The sequence below is a fragment of the Meles meles genome, chromosome 6, assembly GCF_922984935.1.
Source record: "Meles meles chromosome 6, mMelMel3.1 paternal haplotype, whole genome shotgun sequence".
NCBI lineage: Eukaryota > Metazoa > Chordata > Mammalia > Carnivora > Mustelidae > Meles > Meles meles.
The window spans coordinates 11,985,928-12,005,759 of NC_060071.1; the positions used below are offsets into that span (position 1 = coordinate 11,985,928).

The following is a 19,832-nucleotide window of genomic DNA, read 5'->3' on the forward strand; positions in this document are numbered from 1 at the left end:
AAGAGCCCTTGTAAATTGACAACAGAAGAATGGGCAGAGGTTAGGAATAGAGAATTCATACAGGAGGAACTTCAGGGGGCCGGTATGACAAGTGACCAGCACTGCTCCTAGGGAAATGTAAATTCAGGCAGTAGCAAGTGAACTAATTTTTTTGCCCATTCAGATCAATAAAAGTTAAAAGGGTGGAATACATGGAAATTGCTGAGAGTGTGAGTTGCTGCAGTGTTCCCAGAAATTAATCTGAAATATCTAAATACATAAGCCTTTTATTTTTTGGTATGCACCAGGATGTAGGAGGATGCCACTCTGGTCTTAGAATGGCAAAAAGCGGGAAATAACTTCGGATATCCATTAACAGGAGTATCATGAGATAAATGGTAGGACATTGGTGCTTTATATATTATTTATTTATTTTTTTAGATTTTATTTATTTATTTGACAGGCAGAGATCACAAGTAGGCAGAGATCACAAGTAGGCAGAGAGGCAGGCAGAGGGAGAGGAGGAAGCAGCCTCTCCACTGAGCAGAGAGCCCAGTGCGGGGCTCGATCCCAGGACCCCGGGATCATGACCTGAGCCAGAGGCAGAGGCTTTAACCCACTGAGCCACCCAGGTGCCCCTTATTATCAGTTATTATAAAGAACAAGTTGGCTTTAGAAATAAAAAAATGGGAGAGAAAGCAACAACAGCGAAATCTGTATATGTCTGTTTAGCTTTATTAAGATGACATTTACATAATATCTACTTTTTTAAAAATTTTATGTTGTGTTTTTTTTTTAAGGATTTTATTTATTTATTTGACAGAGATCACAAGTAGACAGAGAGGGGGCAGCAGGCTTCCTGCTGAGCAGAGAGCCCGATGTGGGGCTCGATCCCAGGACCCTGGGATTGACCTGAGCTGAAGGCAGAGGCTTTAATCCACTGAGCCACCCAGGCGCCCCCTAAAATTTTGTGGTTTTTAAAAAAGATTTGATTTATTTGAGAGAGAAAGTATGAGAGAGAGCACGAGGGAGAGAGCAGGCAGGAGCAGGGGCAGGAGGACACCCCACTGAGCAGGGAGCTGGACGGGGGCTCGATCCCAGGAGCCCGGGATCATGACCCTGGTGGACAGCAGAGGCTTAACTGACTGAGCCTCCCACGCGCCCCATAGTTCACCATTTTATTTATCCGGTTTAGTGGCATTTACTACATTCACAGTGTTGTGTGTAACCACCACTTCTCTCTTAGTCACTAAACATTTCCATTGGCTCAAACGGAAATCCCACGTCCGTGAGGCAGTTTCTCCCCGTCCCCTGCCTGCAGCCCCCAGTGTGTATTCTGTCTGTGTGGATTTTTGTGTTCAGGACACTGCCTGTTAATGGACTCGTTCTATATATGTGGGTCTGATTCATTCACTTGGCATAGTATTTTGAAGGTTTATCCACGTTGTAACGTATGTTAGTACTTCATTCCTTTTTGTGGCTGAACTGTGTGGACACAGGCCACAGTCTGTTTATCCGTTCGTCGGTGGATGGACGTTTGGGTTGCTTCTATTTTTTGGCTGTCGTGAGTGGTACTGCTGTGAAGTATCTTGTGTGTGAGTATTCGAGGACCCGTTTTCGAGTCTTGTGGGTATATGCCTGGTAGTGAAGTTGCTGGGCTATATGGTAATTCTAATTCAGTGTCTTGAAGAGCCACCAAGCTGTTCTCCATCGTGTATGTTTGAATAAGCACAGAGAAAGACGTGAGAACGCACCCAGTACCAGTGATCTTAGGATGCCGGGAATGGAGGGGGGATTGCAGGAAGTTAATAATTTCTCCATCTGTTGCTTCACTGGTTACTACTGAGCATGGATTTTAAAGATACAAGTAAGAAGAAAGGGAAAAAAGCATATAAAATCAAAGCCAGAAGTACATAGAACATATGGAAGTCATAGTACAGGATTTTACGGAAGGTCAGGTATTCTGTAATAATCAGAAGAAGTGGATATTTCTTTCTAAACTTCGGTTTTAGGATTTCCATTTGATTCTTTTGAAAAATACATTTCAGTCTTTCAGTAAAATTCTCAAGGTTTTCAGAAAACTTAATTTTCTCCATCTTTTCCTCTTTTTTTGAACATACGAATTACAGTTATTTAAAAATCTTAACCTGCTAACTCTAGGGTCTAAGTTATTGTGCGTCATTTTCTGTAGTAGGTTTTATTTCTCTTGGTTTTCAGTCCTTGTTTTAGGCATGCCTAGTTAGTTTTGATTAAATGGGGGAACCTGTGGGGCGCCTGGGGGGCTCAGTCGTTCAAGCATTTACCTTCGGCTCAGGTCATGATCTCGGGGTCCTGGGATCGAGCCCCTCTCCCTCTACCCCTCCTTACTGTTTGTGCTGTCTCTCTCGCTCACTCTCTCTTGCTCTCCCAAATAAATCTTTAAATATATACATACATACATGTCGGTGGGGGGGGGCATCTTGTAGAAATTCTGCAAGCTCCAGATGGTGTTCCTTTCCTGGGAGAGGATTCATTCTTCCTCCCCTGGGCACATGGAGTGTGAGGCGATCATTCTTTTTTTTTTTTTTTTTTTTTCCCATTTTATTTATTTCTTCAGCGTAACAGTATTCATTCTTTTTGCACAACACCCAGTGCTCCATGCAAAACGTGCCTTCTCTATTACCCACCACCTGTTCCCCCAACCTCCCACCCCTGACCCTTCAAAACCCTCAGGTTGCCCCAACCTCCTACCCCTGACCCTTCAAAACCCTCAGGTTGTTTTTCAGAGTCCATAGTCTCTTATGGTTCGCTGAGGCGATCATTCTAATCTAGTGTCTCTGGTCCCTCATCCTGGGGCCTAGCTCTTAAGGGTGCTCAGCGGAGAGCCTGTAGTAGCATTCTCTGCCCTCTCCCCTCCTGCAGGCCTTGACCTCCAGGCTTGGTTTTCTCAGTACCGTGAGACTGCCCCAGACTGCTCTGCTGTTCTGAGGCTTCCGGTTTAGGGTTTTTAGCCTTCTGCTCCCTGCAGACTCAGCACGTGACCTAAGGGAAGACTGGTTGTGTGTTTGAGCCCCTCAGCTCTGCCATGCCTCTCCAGCCTAGAAGGACCTGGAAGGCTCTGCTGGTGTCTCTGGTCCTGTGCTGGGAGCAGCTCAAATGTTCAGCCTCTCACCTGTGCTCAGAATCACAGCCCCCCCACCCCCCCCCCCCCCGGCCTGCAGTGGCTTTGGCGGTCACCTCCTACCTCTCTGAGCTTTTCTGCTCTTTAGAGTCTTATTCCTTCTAATTGTGATGGCTCTGGCTGTTTGATGTCTTCAAACAGGTAGTTTTGTTTACATGGCCTTCCTTACTGTTCTTGGCGGAGTGTGATTCAGCAGAAGCTGCTCTAAACTACCTGGAACAGAAGTTCATGTCTTCTGATCTTAAAAATCCAAGTAGTTCAGAATTAATTGATCACTATTTGATTGAGGGGGAGGGAAGGTAATTAACTGTACAAGGTGACTGGGCAGTGTTTCCATGTTCGTAGATATAATTATATTATTGGGTCTGACTTTTTCCTGGGATCAGACCAGTTTTTTGTTATTTGTGTGACGTCACTGATTTTACATTCTGATGCTTTGAAAGAACTCTCCTTAGTCTGCTCACTGTAGTCTTTTATTTAAGTCTTGGAGTCTTCACCCATCTCCTTAATAGCTCAGTACTCCCTAACTAGCAACCTACCTCATGGCGGAGTCAAGAAGAAAGAAAAGCACTGTTTGGTTTCTCTGGAAATAAATGGCTTGGCGTGAGTCGTGAGCATCTCTGCCATACCACAGACACTGACACCCTGTTGGAAACACTGCTTTCCATTTGGTCTGAAGCCATCTTCAAGTGATTTGTTCTCACGTTGTGAAGGTGTCGCATTTTTGTCGTTGTCCATTAAGTTAGTTCACTGGAATAGTCAGTGTTTTTTATTTGTTGGTGGTCTGGCCCAACCCACCTTGGATCAGCAGTGACGTGAAGCTACTGGTTGACTGTATGTTACTTGAATGATGCCAGAGTCTAAGCTGCACAGGTTCCTTCATGGTGTAACTCTTTGGCTCTATACAGAAGTGCTTAGAAGACCAGCAAAATGAGTAGAGACATCTGTCTGGTGGCATATTCTTGGTGTTAGCATAGTTGTAGATAGAAGTTGGGTTTCCTGGATGGCCATGGGTAGGGGCATATATGGGCGCATATATATATATATATAGTATATATTCCTTCTGGTTAAGCCTAAGGTTGCCCATAACAAAGGACCACAAACTGGGTGGTTTTAGAACAACAGAAATGTATTCTTTCACACTTTTGGAGGCCAGAAGTCTGAAGTCGGTGTCAGCCGGGAGACATAAAGGAAAACCTATTCCCAGGCTTTCTCCGGCTGTGTAGTGCCTGCTGGCAGTGCTCTGTGCTCTTTGACTGGTGGCTCCCTGGTCCCCGTGCTGCCGCCCTCGCTGCATGGCTCCTCCCGTGTCTGTCTCAGACCGCCCTCTCCCTTTCTCTTAAAAGAATATCTTGGATCTTGGGCCCAGTCTAAATCCAAGATGTTCTCATCTTGAATCCTTAATTACATCCGCAAAGACCCTATTTCCAAGTCAAGTCACAGTGTAGGTTCTGAGTGGACATATATTTTGGGTCACACTGGAACCACTGTAGCCTCCAGTCCTGGACTTCTGTGTGTTCACTACCTTTTTTGGTTCACATCCGTGCAGTTCTTCTCAGGGGAAAGGGAGGCTGCAGAAGCAAAAACATTTCAGCTTGGCCCAGTCCTTGAGAGGTAGCGCACTGATCCAAATCCACAGTTAAAGGTGTTACTTTTTACAGGAGGAGGTTCATCTCGTTGGTGTGGGCTGGGAAAGAGTAGTAAATCAGTATGAATAGTCTGGAAATACTTTCAGAGACCAGGCATGGCATATGGTATTAGCAGGTAAACAGACTTTCGACATGTAAACAGAAGGTACTGCCTTGCAGCTGTGAAACTCAGCAGGTTCTGTTTTCTCAGTTAATATTTGGTTTTCTTTTTTTGAGTGAAATCTCATTTTAAGGGTCGGCCCCAGACGGGAAGGTAAAGAGGCTTGGAAAATAAAAAATAAAATCTTGGGATTTCCTAAGAGAAAGGCCGTGAATTTTCTTTTGCCTTAAAATTTGAGGGAGAGAATGTTGGGACTGAGTGCTGGTATGTTTACCAGCAGCAAAAGGCGACGCAGGAGGAAATTTAATGTGTTTCTATCATACGTGTCAGCCTTTGAGTTTAAACCTCGGTGGGTGTGAAATTCAGCCGTTGTTGCAGTCGTGAAACTGTTGTTTGTTTTCCTGCAGATCGAGGAGACTGGCAGAGGGAAAGAAAGTTCAACTATGGCGGGGGCAACAATCCTCCATGGGGTAGCGACAGGCACCACCAGTACGAGCAGCACTGGTACAAGGACCACCATTACGGGGACCGGCGACACATGGACGCCCACCGCTCTGGGAGCTATAGACCCAACAACTTGTCCAGAAAGAGACCTTACGACCAGTACAGCAGTGACCGAGACCACAGGGGACACAGAGATTACTACGACAGGTAAGCTGAAGGTCCCGAGACACAAGGTGCTGACCTCTGCTGGGAGTTTTACTCTTTGAGGGGGAGAGACAAGTGGCATACACATGCGTGTACTTATTAAATGTCCGTTGAGCATCATGAGCCAGGCGTGGTCCCTAGTCTGAGCCGATGTTTTTGCCGTCAGCATCCTTAGGATGTTGGGGAGGAATCCTGGTGTAGGCAGCTGGCAGCATGTGCTGAGTGGAGGGTTGAAAGTAGGGGTTTTGGAGGGGAGGGGGGTGGGGGGTTGGATGAGCCTGGTGGTGGGTTTTAAAGAGGGCACGTACTGCATGGAGCACTGGGTGTGGTGCATAAACAATGAATTTAAAATTCATTAAATTAAAATTTTTAAAAAATTTTTTAAAAATTAAATTTAAAAAAATTAAAAGAAATAAAAAGTAGAGGTTTTTGAGTTTTTCTCCTGGGGGCTGAGGAAGAGAAGAGGTTGCTCATTCTTGCCTTGGGCCCTAAAGAGTCTGCTAAGCAAAGAGAAATGGAATAGGTTATCACAGGTCCAGGCCAAGGGTTGGCACCCAGAGAAGGAAGCCCAAAAGATGAACACTTTGGGTAGTAAGGGGTTCAGGGCCAGGTTCGAGGTCTTGCGTTGTGTTCTTGGGGTCATGGGAGCCACCTGCAGGGTCGTCGCTCTGCAATGTCACCATCCCGCACGTACAGGAAATGTTCCCTGCCTGCCTCTGAGGAAATGTAGGGAAGTGGTAGCTTTAAAATTAAATTAGAGTCTGCAGCCCAATTATTAAGCTTGGTGCGTGGTTCTCAGGAGGCAGGATGCTGTGATGGGTCCCAGCCCATGGTCCTTGTCTGCCCCAAGCCCACAGTTGAGGGGGGAAGGGCTTTTGAAGTTGTACCCTGTCTCCAGCCGTTCAGGACCATGTGAGCCCGTTACCGTTGTAACCTGTGAGTTAGGAGCTACAGGAAGGCTGAACTGGTTTTGTTTATTCTTTCTAGTTTTAGGACTTGACTGTATTTTAACCTCACAGCAGCTTTGGCTTTCCTTAGGCTAATGACTGCTTTGTTTGGACTTGAATTTAAATTTGGGAAGTTTTATATAAATATCTCCTCATTTCTGGAGGATCTGGTAACACATTAGCACAGTGGCTCTGGCCAGGTAGCAGCTGTCTCCTCTAGAGGCTCCGTGTCCCCTCAACCCCCGCCCTCCTGTGTCGTGTTGTCAGCTTCCAGTGGGCATTTGCCCTGTAATTCTATGTCTAGATCTGTATTTCCGTTCAGTGTCACTTTTTTTTTTCCTGCCTGAAGACCTTTTCATTTGGTAGGGGTCTGCTGGTTCTTTCTGCATCTCTGTGTCTAAGAAAGCCTTTGGCTGGCCTTCACGTATGAAAGATACCTCTGCTGGGTATAAATTCTGGATCAACACTTTCAGTATTTTAAAGGCGTTCCAATTCTCTCAGCTTGAACTGTTAATGAGGGGAAAGATCTGTCATCTTTATCTTTGTTTCTTTTTACATAACGTGTTTTTTTCCTTTGTTCCTAGTTTTTAGCAATTTAATTATAGTGCATCTTGCTGTATTTTGCCTCATGTTTGTTTTGCTTGGGCAGTGTTGAGCTTCTTGAATCTGTGGGTTTATCTTTCTTATCAAATTAGGAATATTTTTTTACCTTTATTTCTTCTGTCCTTCCTCTCTTTCACCTCCTTTGGAGATTAGACCTGTAATTAGGCTGTTCATGTTGGTCTCCCAGCTCACTGATGCTGTTTATTTTTTTTTAATTTTGTTTTCTCTCTGTCTCTGTTGGATAGTTTCTATTGCTATGTCTACAAGTTCACTGAGGTTTTTTGTTTTTTTTTTTTAAGATTTTATTTATTTGACAGAGATCACAAGTAGGCAGAGAGGCAGGCAGAGAGAGAGGAGGAAGCAGGCTCCCCACAGAGCAGAGAGCCCGATGTGGGGCTTGATCCCAGGACACTGGGATCATGACCTGAGCTGAAGGCAGAGGCTTTAACCCACTGAGCCACCCAGGCGCTCCGAGGTTTGTTTTTCGATGTCTAACCTGCCTTGAGGTCCATCCAGTGTATTTTGCATGTCACACATTGGAGTTTAATTTCTAGAAGTTGTATTTGCCCCCCCCCCCCCACCCAGTTTAAATCTTCCTCTAACCTTTTGAAATCTGGAATACAGCTTATAAATAGTTTTTATATCCTTGTTGGCTAATTTACCTTTTGGGTTAGTTTAAATTGGTTAACTTATTTCTTCATTATGGTCTTAGTTTCCTGGTTTTCTCCATGCTGAGTAATTTTTTTTTTAAAAGATTTTATCTATTTATTTGACAGACTGAGATCACAAGTAGGCAGAGAGGCAGACAGAGAGAGGGAGGGAAGCAGGCTCCCCGCAGAGAGCCTGATGCGGGGCTTGATCCCAGGACCCTGAGATCATGGCCTGAGCCGAAGGCAGAAGCTTTTACCCACTGAGCCACCCAGGTGCCCCCATGCCGAGTAATTTTTGGTCAGATGCCTCACTGAGTGCCGGATATGTTATATTCCTATAAATGTTCTGGAGCTTTGTCGTGAGACACAGATTACTTGCCAACAGTCTTGCTGTTAAAATTCTTTGGGCAGAATGGAAGCAGTGGTCTGGCAGGGGTTAATTGTTCCCACCACTCAGGCAGGAAGACTTTGTTGTACTCTACTGATGTCCCTTGAAGCTTGGTTTTTGGTATAGCTGGTGAGAACAGGGCACTGGGACCTCTGACCTTCCGGGGGGTTATTTCCTGGCCTCGGGTAGTTTCTTCACGTGCACACCTTGAACAGTGTTCACTGAATCCCAAGGGGGAACCCTTCGCATGTCTTTGAACTTCTTTCTGTCTCCCGAATTCTCTTCTGTGTTCCATCCTCTGAACTCTAGCTGCCTTGGTTCTGTCCCCACCTCTCAACTCTGGAAGTCTCCCCTTCCCTGTGCTGAGGCCTGGACGCTGTCTCAAGGCAGTGAGGGGGTTTGTTAACAAGCTTCATCTCCTTCGATTTCCGTCCTTCAAGGAATCACTGTTCTTTGTTACCTGACATCTGGTGTCTTGAGAACCATTGTTCTGTACATTTGTCCCCTCTCTCTCCCTCTCTCGTTTAATGAGGGGAAAGTGACATAGTATGAGTTAACTGTTTCAAGGTGAACAATTCGGTGACATTTAATACATCCACGGTGTTGTGCTATCATCACTACCTCGAGTTCCAGACACGGATCACCCCAGGAAAAACCCCAGAACCATTAGGCAGTCACCCCATTCTGCTGTTTCCCCAGCGCCTTATCACCAGTCTGTATTTTGTTTTCATGGATTTACTTCCCTTCGATATTTTGTATACATGGAATCCTACAAGATGTGCCCTTTTGTGACTGGCTTCTTTGAACATGTAGCGTCATGTGTGAGTCTCACTGCATTGGAGAATGTGCCTGTACTGTGTTTCTTTTCGTGGCTGAATAATAGTTCATGGCGGCACTGTTTATCCATTCATTTGTTGGCGGACATTCTAGTCATTTCCACCTTCGGTGCTTGTAAATAGTGCTCTGTGAACACAGGCGTAAAAGTATTTGTCTGAATACCCATTTTCAGTTATTTGGGGTATACACCTACGAGGGAATTGTTACTCACATGGTAGTTCTGTTACTGACTTCCTAGAAACCACTGGTTTTCCACAGTGGCTGAAACATTTTACCCTCCTACTAGCAATGTACAAGACTTGCCATTTTCTCACGTCTTTGCCAACACTTAGCTTCTTTGTGCGTGCATGTGTGCATGTGTGTTTAAACATGGCCATCCTCGTGGGTGCGAATCAGGGCTAGCTCATTGTGATTTTGATTTGCATTTCCCTGATGATTAATGTTCATTAAAGATATTGAACATCTTTTCAGGTGCTTAGTGGCCATTTGTAGGTCTTCGGAGAAATGTTTGTGTCCTTTGCCCATTTTCGAATTGGGCTGTTAGTCTTTTCGTTGTTGACTTGTACCAATTTTCTCCTAATGTGATAATAAGTAGTTTACTGTGGTGCTAATTAAAAATTTTAATATTCCTCACATTGAATCAGTTTTTAAAATAATTTAATTAACCCTTCAGTTATTGTTGACCGTTGGGGTTGATTGTAACTTTTGCTGTTACTAATAACTTCTCAAATAATTTCCGTGGCTCTTTTTCTCCTGGGCAAGGTCAAAGAATATGAAAATGTTTGTAGATCTTGCCAGTTTTCCTGAAGGGAGTACAGCTTTACAAAGCCACCAGTGATTCAAGTGTGTACTTGTTTCATTGCAGACTTGAGGCTTATGTCATTTCATAGGATATGTTTTGCCAGTAAGTGTAAAATAGCCCTTTGTTATTGCTTTTGTGGGGTTTTTTTTTTTTTTTTTTTTGATTCCTCGTAAAGTAAGCATTTACAAACTGAGTCCTTTGGAAGTGTCCTTGACTATGAATGCACAGGGAAGAGCCAGTGGAGGAGGGAGAAGGGGATGGGCTCCGTCTTTCAGCTAATCCTTGCATCTCCATTTCAGGCACCATCATGACTCCAAGCGGAGGAGATCCGATGAATTTCGGCCTCAAAATTATCACCAGCAGGATTTCCGACGAATGTCTGACCACCGCCCCCCTATGGGCTACCATGGCCAAGGACCCTCGGACCATTACCGCTCTTTCCACACAGACAAATTGGGGGAATATAAACAGCCCCTGCCCCCCCTGCACCCCGCAGTCTCAGACCCTCGCTCGCCCCCTTCTCAGAAGTCTCCCCATGATTCCAAGTCACCCCTGGATCACAGGTCTCCGTTGGAGAGATCACTAGAACAGAAGAACAACCCAGATTATAACTGGAATGTTCGGAAAACATAAAGGACAGCTGGGAAAGAAGGGGAGAGCAAGAGTCATTAAGCACCTGGATATTTTTGGTCTGATCCAATGGGAGCCAGTTTTCTAGACCAGTGAGTGGAGTTTCTGGACATGCTGCTGTCAGCTTGCCGGCCGAAGGAGCGCCTCACGGAGTGGGGGGCCTTTCACTCAGTCCAGCTTGGGTTTGGGTCGCCACTCCTGCACTTTGACACCCCATCCCATTCTAGCCTGGGTCTAGCCTGTCACTGCGATGGGTGCTAGGAGGAAGAGGTGACTTGTGTGTACCAGCTTCGTGGGCTGTGTTTCCCCAGTGAAGGAAGACGGGATCTGAGAGTGGTGATGTTTTGTTGCCGGGGTCCGCGCGCCCTGAGCCTGGATGTGGAGGGCTGGGTAGGAGTGTGTGTGTGCAGGCTGCCGGGACCTGCTGGACAGCACACGATTGCTTCACTGTGACGTGACATGCTGCTGACGGGGAGCGGGGCTCGGGTCTCGCCTCCTGGGACTTGAAGGGGAGTGGTTACACTCCTCAGACATGTTCTTGGGAGAAACCGTACACTTGGGCCTCAGCGTGACTTCTGTGGTGCAGGGGGACAGAGGGGAACAGCTTCCACGGCGCCCCTTCCTGACCGACACTAATTTTTCCCACACTATCTCTACATTTCAAAGGCTTGGTCTCCAGCGTGGGCCTCCTTCGCCCTGGTGTCGGGGAGGCGAGGGCCCGTCTGGTGGACTCCGGAGTACTGTGAGCAGCCGGCACGGGCGTTGGCGTGGGTCTTCCTTGGTTGGGAGTGGCTGCAAGCGGGGCTGGGGTGGGGGCGGTGTGGCCAGGGACCCGGAATCCCTGGTGGATTTCTGATCCTGGGACGAGCAGTGTCCGTTGAGGGCTGGGGGGGCGGCGGGGGAAGCTTGGTGCTGGCAGGTGCCCAGGGAGGGGGGGTACGGGTGCAGGTGGGGAGAGGGGGCTTGGGGGGTTGTGCCAGGTCAACCTCTGTAGCCGCCCTGTAGTCACTTTAGTTTCCTCTGCCCAACGTGACGTGGAGCCCACGTCTGCTGACCCCGTGTGGCGGGTGGACCGGTGAGGCTCAGCGACCTGCGGGGAACAGGCTCCCACAGCTGGGCAGGCAGCAGTAGACTTGAACTCCAGTGTTGTTTAGAATGAGATCAAATAAAGTACAAACCTAACGTCAAAGTTTGTGCAGACTAGGAAGCCTCCAAGGCCAGGGGACTGCGCCGGCGGTCAGAGTGTGCAGGGCCGAACGGAGTCAGAAGGCGAGTTGGTTGCACCAGTTCTCCTCTTTCGAAATACCGCTTGCCAGTATTGTGTGAATATCCAAAGGCCTTTCTGGGTGGACGCACTGACTTGAACCTACACCGTGCCTAAACGTGTCCAGGCTCAGAGCTGGTGAGAAGCTTCCCGTTGGGCACGCACAGGGTTCAACTCCCCGAACTAACCTGTGAGGACGTCATAAAACGATCATCACTTACCTGCCGGTACCCCAGGCAGCACCATTAATGCCTTTACTAGCAAAGCCCCCAGTCCCAGCGCCTTAGTGAAGCAGACACGGCTCTGCTGGGTCATTGCTGCCCGCTGTGCGCGGCGCCCTGGGGCTGGCCAGCATCTGGGTCCTCACAGCGTGTGCTGGGAGCAGTGGGCCTGCCCCGTCCTTATTTATCTCCTCATGGTACTCGGGATGTTCGCGTGGGCTCAAAGGGGGTCAGCATGCCCAGAGCACAGCGCAAAGGAACGCATAGGAGCCCCTGGCTGTGGTCATCCCACGGTGACTGCTCGGTGGGACAAGAATGTGTCTGCTGTGGCCACCACCAGCTCAGCTTCCTGCTGACCGTACTGACACGACCCTGTGTTTCTCTTGCCCAGGCCGAAGTGGAAGGCTCGGTTGGCTTGCCGGGCCCTTTGGGGTCGGTGGGGAGGGATGAGCGCCAGCACGGCTCTCCCCGCGGGAAGTCAGGCTGTGTCCTCTGGGAGGCGCGGCATCCCCCTTCCCTTAAGGGAACCTGGGAGGAATTACTGGAGGCCCTGAATTTCAGGGCTCAGCGAGGGTGATTGTCTCTGAGGTTGGTAGGAGATGTGAGTTATTCCCAAAGATGTCTCATCATGAAGAAAAAGGAACTTCCTTTTGTTTACATTCAGGACTTGTAGTGCCATATGATGTAGCAAAAGGCAATATTCGCCGGATCAGTGTTAAATTGATTACAAAATTGCAGTATCCCCATAAAAGCATCTGTTTTAGGTGTTGGAGTATGTTTGAAGACTGGGTTGGGAAAAAGGAGGCATTTCCTCATTGACCTAAATCAGTATGAATACTGTATGCTCTTATCAGAAACCGATTTGCACAGGTAGGAATTCTCCCCCTTGCGGGTGGGATAAACTGCCCCAGGAATCCGTAGGGTGGCAGTCCATGGAGCCTGGCTTTGAAGGATTTCATAACCGGGTAGAAACAGCGGGGGTCGGGGAAGAGGGGCGTTAGCATCCTCTGAGATCTGAATATGAACAAGGATTAACGTGGTGTACCACAGCCCTGGGAAAGGGTACCGTGAGAGCCCAGGTACATCACTGCAGTCTTCTAGAGATGGCTGCAGAGAAACAGCCAGATCCTCTGCAGAGCCCGATCTGATGGCCCCAGGGCGGCCCCCCCCTGCCCCTTCTAGTCATTCCTTTAGCCCTTCCACGGGAAACCAGAACACTGCGCCCACCGTGCTGCAGACATTGTAGCCTGATGCCCAAGAGCTGCATCAGGACGTGTGGTGCACACGCCAGTCCGCTACGAATTCACACAGGGACACTGGAAGCCTACAGACCAAAATCCACTCGTCAGCAGGAGCGGGGGCCCAGGGCCCAGCGCCAGCGGTCTTCCGGCTTGTCTGAGGGCTGCCGTGTCGGGCGAGGAGAGCCAGGCCAAGGGTCCAGGCTGCTTTAGTCCGTCCGGACCCCACGCGTTTGGGGACGGATGGTTTTTCTTTATTGTAAAATTGTGGACTTTTAAAACCTGTTGACTAAACAGTAATTAATTTATATTTGTGAAAAATGCCACTGTCCTAGTGATTTCTGATGTAAATAATGTTGTTTATATAGTATGTATTAAATTTTCCTACATTGTAAAACTGCTGTACTTTTGATTCTTGTATATTAAAAAGTGTTACTAAGGATTTCTAGAATTGGGCGAACACTGTTGCGTTGGGTTGGCGTGAGCCCTGACTAGCCGCATCTCTGGCTCCCTCCCTTCCCTTGGTCTCTGGGTCATTCAGACTGCTTGCCAGCTTGTGAAATGGAGCCTCTTAAAGTCTCATTGTTTTTCCTTCTGGGGCCAGTTGTGGTGTTGGGTCTGGGACCTGACCACGGGGTCAGGGGTCGGAGGGTTCTGAGATTTTCCCTGAGGCTCACAGCCCCTGGCCGAGCAGCTCCTGTCCTCAGTGTCCTCAGCACCAGGCATTGGGGGCGGGGAGAGCCCGAGGAGCTGCCGCCCCTGGTGGAGCAGAGCTTCCCTTAGTATCCTGTGGTGCTGCTGGTGGTGCTGGGGGTTCCGGGGAGGGAGCCCGGGAGCCCGGGAGCCTGGGAATGGCATGTGAAAACCTGTGTTGTCCAGACAGTGTCCTGCCCCGCCCCCTCCATCCAGAGGAAGTGACTGGGCCGTGTCTGCCAGCCCACAGCCTTGAGGGCAATTTAACAGTTGGGTTATATATTCATGAAGGGGGAAAGAGGCATTTTATAATGGAAACACTGACACAACGTTAACTCTAGCAATTTGGCACAGGGGCTTGCCCAGCTCCTGCGAGGCCCAGACGGAGGAAGCGTGGCACAGCCCGCGGGCTGAGATGCCGTCTGAGTGGGAGCTGGAGGGGTTTGCCAGACCCAAGGGGTTTTGCTGATGCTTAGGAGACTGCAAAACCGAACTCTGATCTTCACGGAGCTCTTGATTCTTGATACCCAGTAAACCCATACGTTCAGTTAACTCGTGTGACTGTCAACCCAGGAGGCTTGGCGGCGGGGGGCCTTGCTCATCCTGGCCTGGGCAGGAAGGAGAGGCTGGGATTTTTAGTGCGGCAGAGACTCAAGAGTTGAGGGTTGCTCCCGCCGATAAACAATTCACAATCGTGTTGCAACTCACAGCTCGGCTGGAACCTCTTTGGGAAACTTGAAAGCGCTGCAATAATCAGCTTATGATTTACAATAGCAACGCGGCTTCTAAACCAGCTGCTGCCAAGAAGCCCGCCTTTTACTGGAAAAAGCAGGCCCAGGCTCCCCGCCCCCCCCCCCCAGCTGCTCCCTGGCGGGGCCTCGCATGTCTGGCATCAAAGCAGGTCCTTCTCAATTAGCACCAACAGAAAGGTCACTTACTGAAACGCGAGGCCCTGCCTTTTGCCAGACCGGTCTGGACTCGGGATTCCAATCTGTGGCTCTTAAAGGGGCAGGGCCGGGTCTGACTTCGAGGCCCATCTTACCGCCCTCCCTGGCCTCCACCCTTTGAGGCTGGAATCCCGCTCAGCCCCCCGCCTCCAACCCGCCTGTGGTGTCTGCTCCCTGCCTTGGGGAAGAGACGGAGCCCAACCCAACACACGCTCTTGGTCCTGTAGAACTCGGGCCCTGCCTGGTGCTGGGGGACCCCCTCCTAGGCCTGAGGTCTGGGTGTTGCCCTGCCAGGTGTGTGGCGGTGAGATCTGGCTTCGTGCAGGAACACGGACACGGGCCTCTCAACTCAAAATCTGGCAGAATATCTACTGCTTGGGGCCAGCTGCCCCACGGAGGGTTTGCACTTGGGATCTTAAGTCTTTTTGTGAACAGTAAGAGGATGGTCACTGCTCTAGTGTAGTCCTTGCTAACCCTGTGTACCATGGTGGCCTTGGGGAGGCCCGGGGGTCTCCAGGGGGCCGGCAGGAAGGGCAGTGCGTGGTCTCCGTTTGGCCTCCCCCTGGGTGCAGTTGGGCAGATGGCCCAGACATCATCATTTGTACATGAAGGAGGCGGCTTCTGGGGTTCATGTGGTTTTACCGTGAGAGTTCCGTGTTGAAAGGTGTAAACCCCGCTATGGGCTACCCAGAAGGAGATAGTGTTCGCCAGCCCCTGCTGGGAACGGGGACAATCGGGACACCGAGGAGGGCACCTGCCCAGCCCGGAGGGAGGCCCGACTTAGCATTCGGCCCCAGCACGCATCACCCCAGAAACTTCTGAGACTATCAGGGCTGCCCTTGGATCCCAGCGTCCTGGAGGGCTCCGGAAGAGCGCCCTTGCTCGGAGATTAGACCCCGGTGGGAAGGCCTGGCGGGGTGCTCACCGTCCCGTGGGGACTAGACGGTCCTGAGAGAGAAGGTTTCTCCCTTGACCAAGATCTTAAGCACCCCCTGTGGGCCAGGCCCTGTTCTCGAAGCTGGGACTCAGACTCCAGGATGAGGGCCCCTCTGAGCTGAGGGTTGGCAAGGCACACCTAGACCAACAACAGAAGGACAGAATGTCACGAGCGCCAGGGAGAAAAAAGGAGAAGGGCGTGGGGACAGGGGTGCTGCTAGCTGAGCCCAGGGGAGGGGGTCGGGGAAGCTGTGGGTCCAGGAAGGGGACAGAGCTGGGTTAGAAGCCACTGGCCTTCTGGGGACTCATTCTCTCCCTCTGTGAGCCTCAAGTACAGGACACAGACAGCGGGAGTTTGCCAGGCTGCGGTGGGGTGAGTGAGGCCACTGAGGGTGGCTGAGCTGGGCTTGGCACCTGTCGTCATTCTCAGAGGGCAGGGTTAGGACCTCCCCAGGCTCAGCGGAGACCACTCCGGCCACCAGAGCTGGGGGCCTGCCCCTGCTGTTTGGAAGAAGAGTCAAGTTCCCGTTCATTCCCCGAGGGAGGGTCCTGAGTGACTGTGGTTCTAGACTCTTCCTGCAGGGGGCAGCGGATTTCCACAAACAGCCTGCCTCGCGGCCTGCACCTGAATTTACAGAACCCCCCGGCGAGGCTTACCGTCACTCCTCTGCCCTGGCGGGCGCCTCCCATACTCCAGAGGCCACGGTGGAGTCGGAGACGCGGAGTCACCTCACCCCTGCAGGAAGTGTGACGGGATGGGGAGGAGGCGAGGCTGCTGGGAGAAGCCGGCCTCACCTGCTCCACCAGCAGGAGGCCCCGGAGCAGAGCTGACCAGCCCTGGCCCAGCCCTCTTCGGGGCCTCAGCCAGCCAGGTGGCTCTCTCCCTATGGCAGCCCCTGACTCGGGGACACGCGGGCTCCGGCTCCTTCTGGAGGAGGTCCAGCCCCTCCTCCCATTCCCCCCGTGTGGCCACCAGAGGGACGTCTTGAGCCACAAGGCCGGGCATCACTGCTATTCCCCCGATCCTCACCGGAGCTCTAAGCTCCCTGGCTTGGGCCCTCAGCCCTCTGTGACCTGCCCTCACTGGCCGCTCTCTTGCAGCCCCCAAACTGCTCATGCAGCCTGTGGCCGGTCCTCGAGGCAGAGCTTGACCTCCCAGCTGCTGTCCCTCGTCCCTCTCCATCACCGCCAGCTGCCTGATGAATCTGGGTTCATCTTCAAGATGCAATTCAAACTTGGGTTCCTCTGAGCAGCCTTCTCGGCCCCTACTGTTCCCGCTTCCCTTCCTGTCTGTCCCTTCCCTGTGCCCACAGTTGCCACTGGAGACTCCGCGGGGCCCGTGTGGAGGCCGGGCTTGGAGCCCAGGGGGCTGAGTGGGGGGGGGGGTGCTCAGACCGGAGTTTGGGTCACAGCAGGCAGGCCCTCCTGATTCCAGGGATATTTCAAGAAGTCGGTTCTCTCTTCGGTTCTCTCTTCGGGAAGATGTTCCCTAATGCTCCTGGCATGCCAGAGGATAACCCTTTATTTGCCAGATTGAGGGAAGGTGCAGGGACCTTCAGGGAGCTGCCTGGAAGGGTGACGGGCTGCAGAGGCCCCAGGTGGGCAGTACGGAGAGGCGCTCACTAGCCATTACGGCCCCATTCCAGTTGTGCTGTGGCAGGTGGCTGGCTTCGCGGCCCCAGCTGCCTTAGCCCACGTCCTGGCCCTGGACTCCCTGGACCAGGCGGAATGGAGAGGAGGCAGGGAGGTGTGAAAGGGCTGAGTGGGCTCACAAAAGAGGGACCTCGGTCCCAGCAAGGAGACCCAGGGCTCTCATAGCAGCTGAGCTGAGAGCATGGGCTCTGGGGAGACATTTCACCTCCAAGTCAGGTGCACCATGGACTGCTGTAACCTGGCCAGGTGTTAACCTTCAGGGGCGGGGAGAACGTAGCCCCACCCACGCCTGATGGGGGGAGCCGTGCCAGGGACATGCTAAAGATGAGGCAAGGAGAACCACCACTACTGCGGCCGACTCCTCGAAGCTACTGTCCCCACAGGGTCCCTACCATGTCCCCACTGCCCTAAAGGGCTCGCTGCTTCCCTGCCATCCTCTCTGAGGCCCCTGTGACAGCAGATGCAAACAGCGATCAGAAGAGCTCATTCCTACTCGACCGTGCCCTGGCTCATCCGTTCCCAAACTTGGGGCTACAGATGTCTGATGGGGACAATAGTCCTTAGAGATATCTGGAAGAATTTAAATTTTCTGTTTTCCTTTTGATGAACATTTTAAAGAAGTAACTTCAGCAAACCCTGGATCATTGGGAAGCGTGGGAAGGAGAGAAGAACCCAGGACTCTAGGGTCATCTTGGATCCAAGGGGTCCGTCTGTGCTCCTTACCCAGGTGGACGCAGGGATGCCTGCTGTCAGCTTTCACAGGGTCTGAAGAGTGAAAATAGAGGGGACCGAAGTCACTCCCCGGCACCAATGACACGAGCCTGGACAACCCCACCTTTGTCACACGGTTTTTTTTGTACTTTTGTTTGGGCTTAATTAGTAAACGCATTTGGGTTCATGGTTGAAAGGAGCTATAATTAAAGAATTGGTGTTTAGCTTCGTGAATCATAAAAACTCCAGCCATGGAGGGAGGGCCTGGAGACATATTGGCCCCTGGAAGGGGTCCGAATGTACGTCAGGTATGTTTGGGAGCCCTGGGCTGTTGGTGGCCCAAACCTGAGAGTAAACAAGGCTGCCCCGGGGACACCCCTGTGAGCAGAGCCCACCGTCTGCTGACGGCTACTGGGACTCGAGCTCTGGGCCCGTCGCTTTACTGTATTTTAATAATCTTGTCTTCATGAAAATAATCCCAGAAAACCCTAGGAGGTGGGATTTTTCCCATTTTTCAGTGGAGCATCGTGAGGCCCTGAGACCGCAGGTCGCACATGTGGGAGAGTTGGAACTCGGACCCCACTGCAGCTCCTCCCACCTCTCGAGGGCTGCTTGTCACCGCCTCCTTCCATGGCTCCCTCCACGGTCACCCAGGTGCCTTTGCACCAGTGACATCGTATCCTGGCAGGCCCCGTGAGTCAGTCCTAACCCTTCCCCGCCGGGGCAGATGGGCGGGCTCGGAAGCCGCGTGGGACTGGCTCGGGGGCAGAGAACCAGCAAGTGGGGACGGCCAGCCTGCCATCCGCCTGGCCATGCCGTGTCCCCTTCCCTGCTCTGCTCACAGCAGCCTGACTCGTGCCCTGCCTGCCTCTGACTCCCGGAAGTCGGTCCTGGGATGGCGGGCACATTCATCTCCTGGGCTCACTGCTCTGTCCCCAGCGCTGAGCACAGTGCCTGACCCCTCACGGGGCCTCCGGAATCAATGAACGGATTCCCACGGGGCCCACAGGGGATGCTGCTAAAAACGTTTGTGCAAGGAAGGAAGACAGGGGTGGGGGAGGGAAGACGGGGGGTGGGCAGAGAAAGGAAAGGAGAGATGACTTCGTTGCTGTGTTAGACCAAGAGAGAGGACCCCCCGGGGGAGGAGCCTGGGGACACTTGCCTTAGGGATTCATTTCTGATCGTGAACAAAGGAGAAGGTGTGTTAAGTCAGCGTGGCGGAGGCTGCCATTATCCCGTACTGTCCAGAGGAGGGGGGCCTGGCCCTAACCTTGGCATTCGGTTTCTGGTGGTCCAGGCCCCCAGCCTGACCTGTGTTCCAGGCCCCTCTCTCACATGGAGCCTGGGCTTTGAGCCACCGGAACTCCGGGGCGGAGGCGGCCGGAAGGGGGCTCCACTGCGATAAATCCGCACTTGGATCAAATACTTGGCGGGATGCCCGACACCTGGCAGGAGGCCAAAACCTGTAGCTGTCCTGCTGGGGGGCTCCAGTCTCCGTGTAAACGGGGGTGGGCTCCATAGCAGCAGCTGGGTCATGTCTGGGACTGCTGAGGAGGCTTGCCCCCCGCCCGCAGGGAAGCAGAGGGCCACCCCTGTCCCACAGTGACCCAGCGGAGAACCCACTGGCACCCCAGCACCGGCTCCTTCTGGAACCCTGAGCCTCTCAGACTTCAGATCTCAAGGACCGTCTCTCCCATCCTTCTTCTCTTCAGGGTCCGGACTAGAAGGCCCTGCACCCACCCAGCCTTCCGGGTGGCTGGGGGCGTGGGGTCTGGC

General features: G+C 51.5%; 1 protein-coding gene across 3 annotated transcripts in view; it reads left to right on the top strand.

Moving 5' to 3' along the window:
- The window catches only part of CHD2 (chromodomain helicase DNA binding protein 2), a 119,341-nt gene extending 105,803 nt beyond the window's left edge, over nt 1-13,538 (top strand). For all 3 annotated transcript variants that reach the window (XM_046008467.1, XM_046008465.1, XM_046008468.1), the window contains 2 exons: nt 5,296-5,539; nt 10,063-13,538. In XM_046008467.1, coding sequence (XP_045864423.1) covers nt 5,296-5,539; nt 10,063-10,396 — 578 coding nt within the window. In that variant the 3' untranslated portion in view covers nt 10,397-13,538. The remainder of the gene's footprint in view (nt 1-5,295; nt 5,540-10,062) is intronic.
- The last annotated feature ends 6,294 nt before the right edge of the window (nt 13,539-19,832 follow it).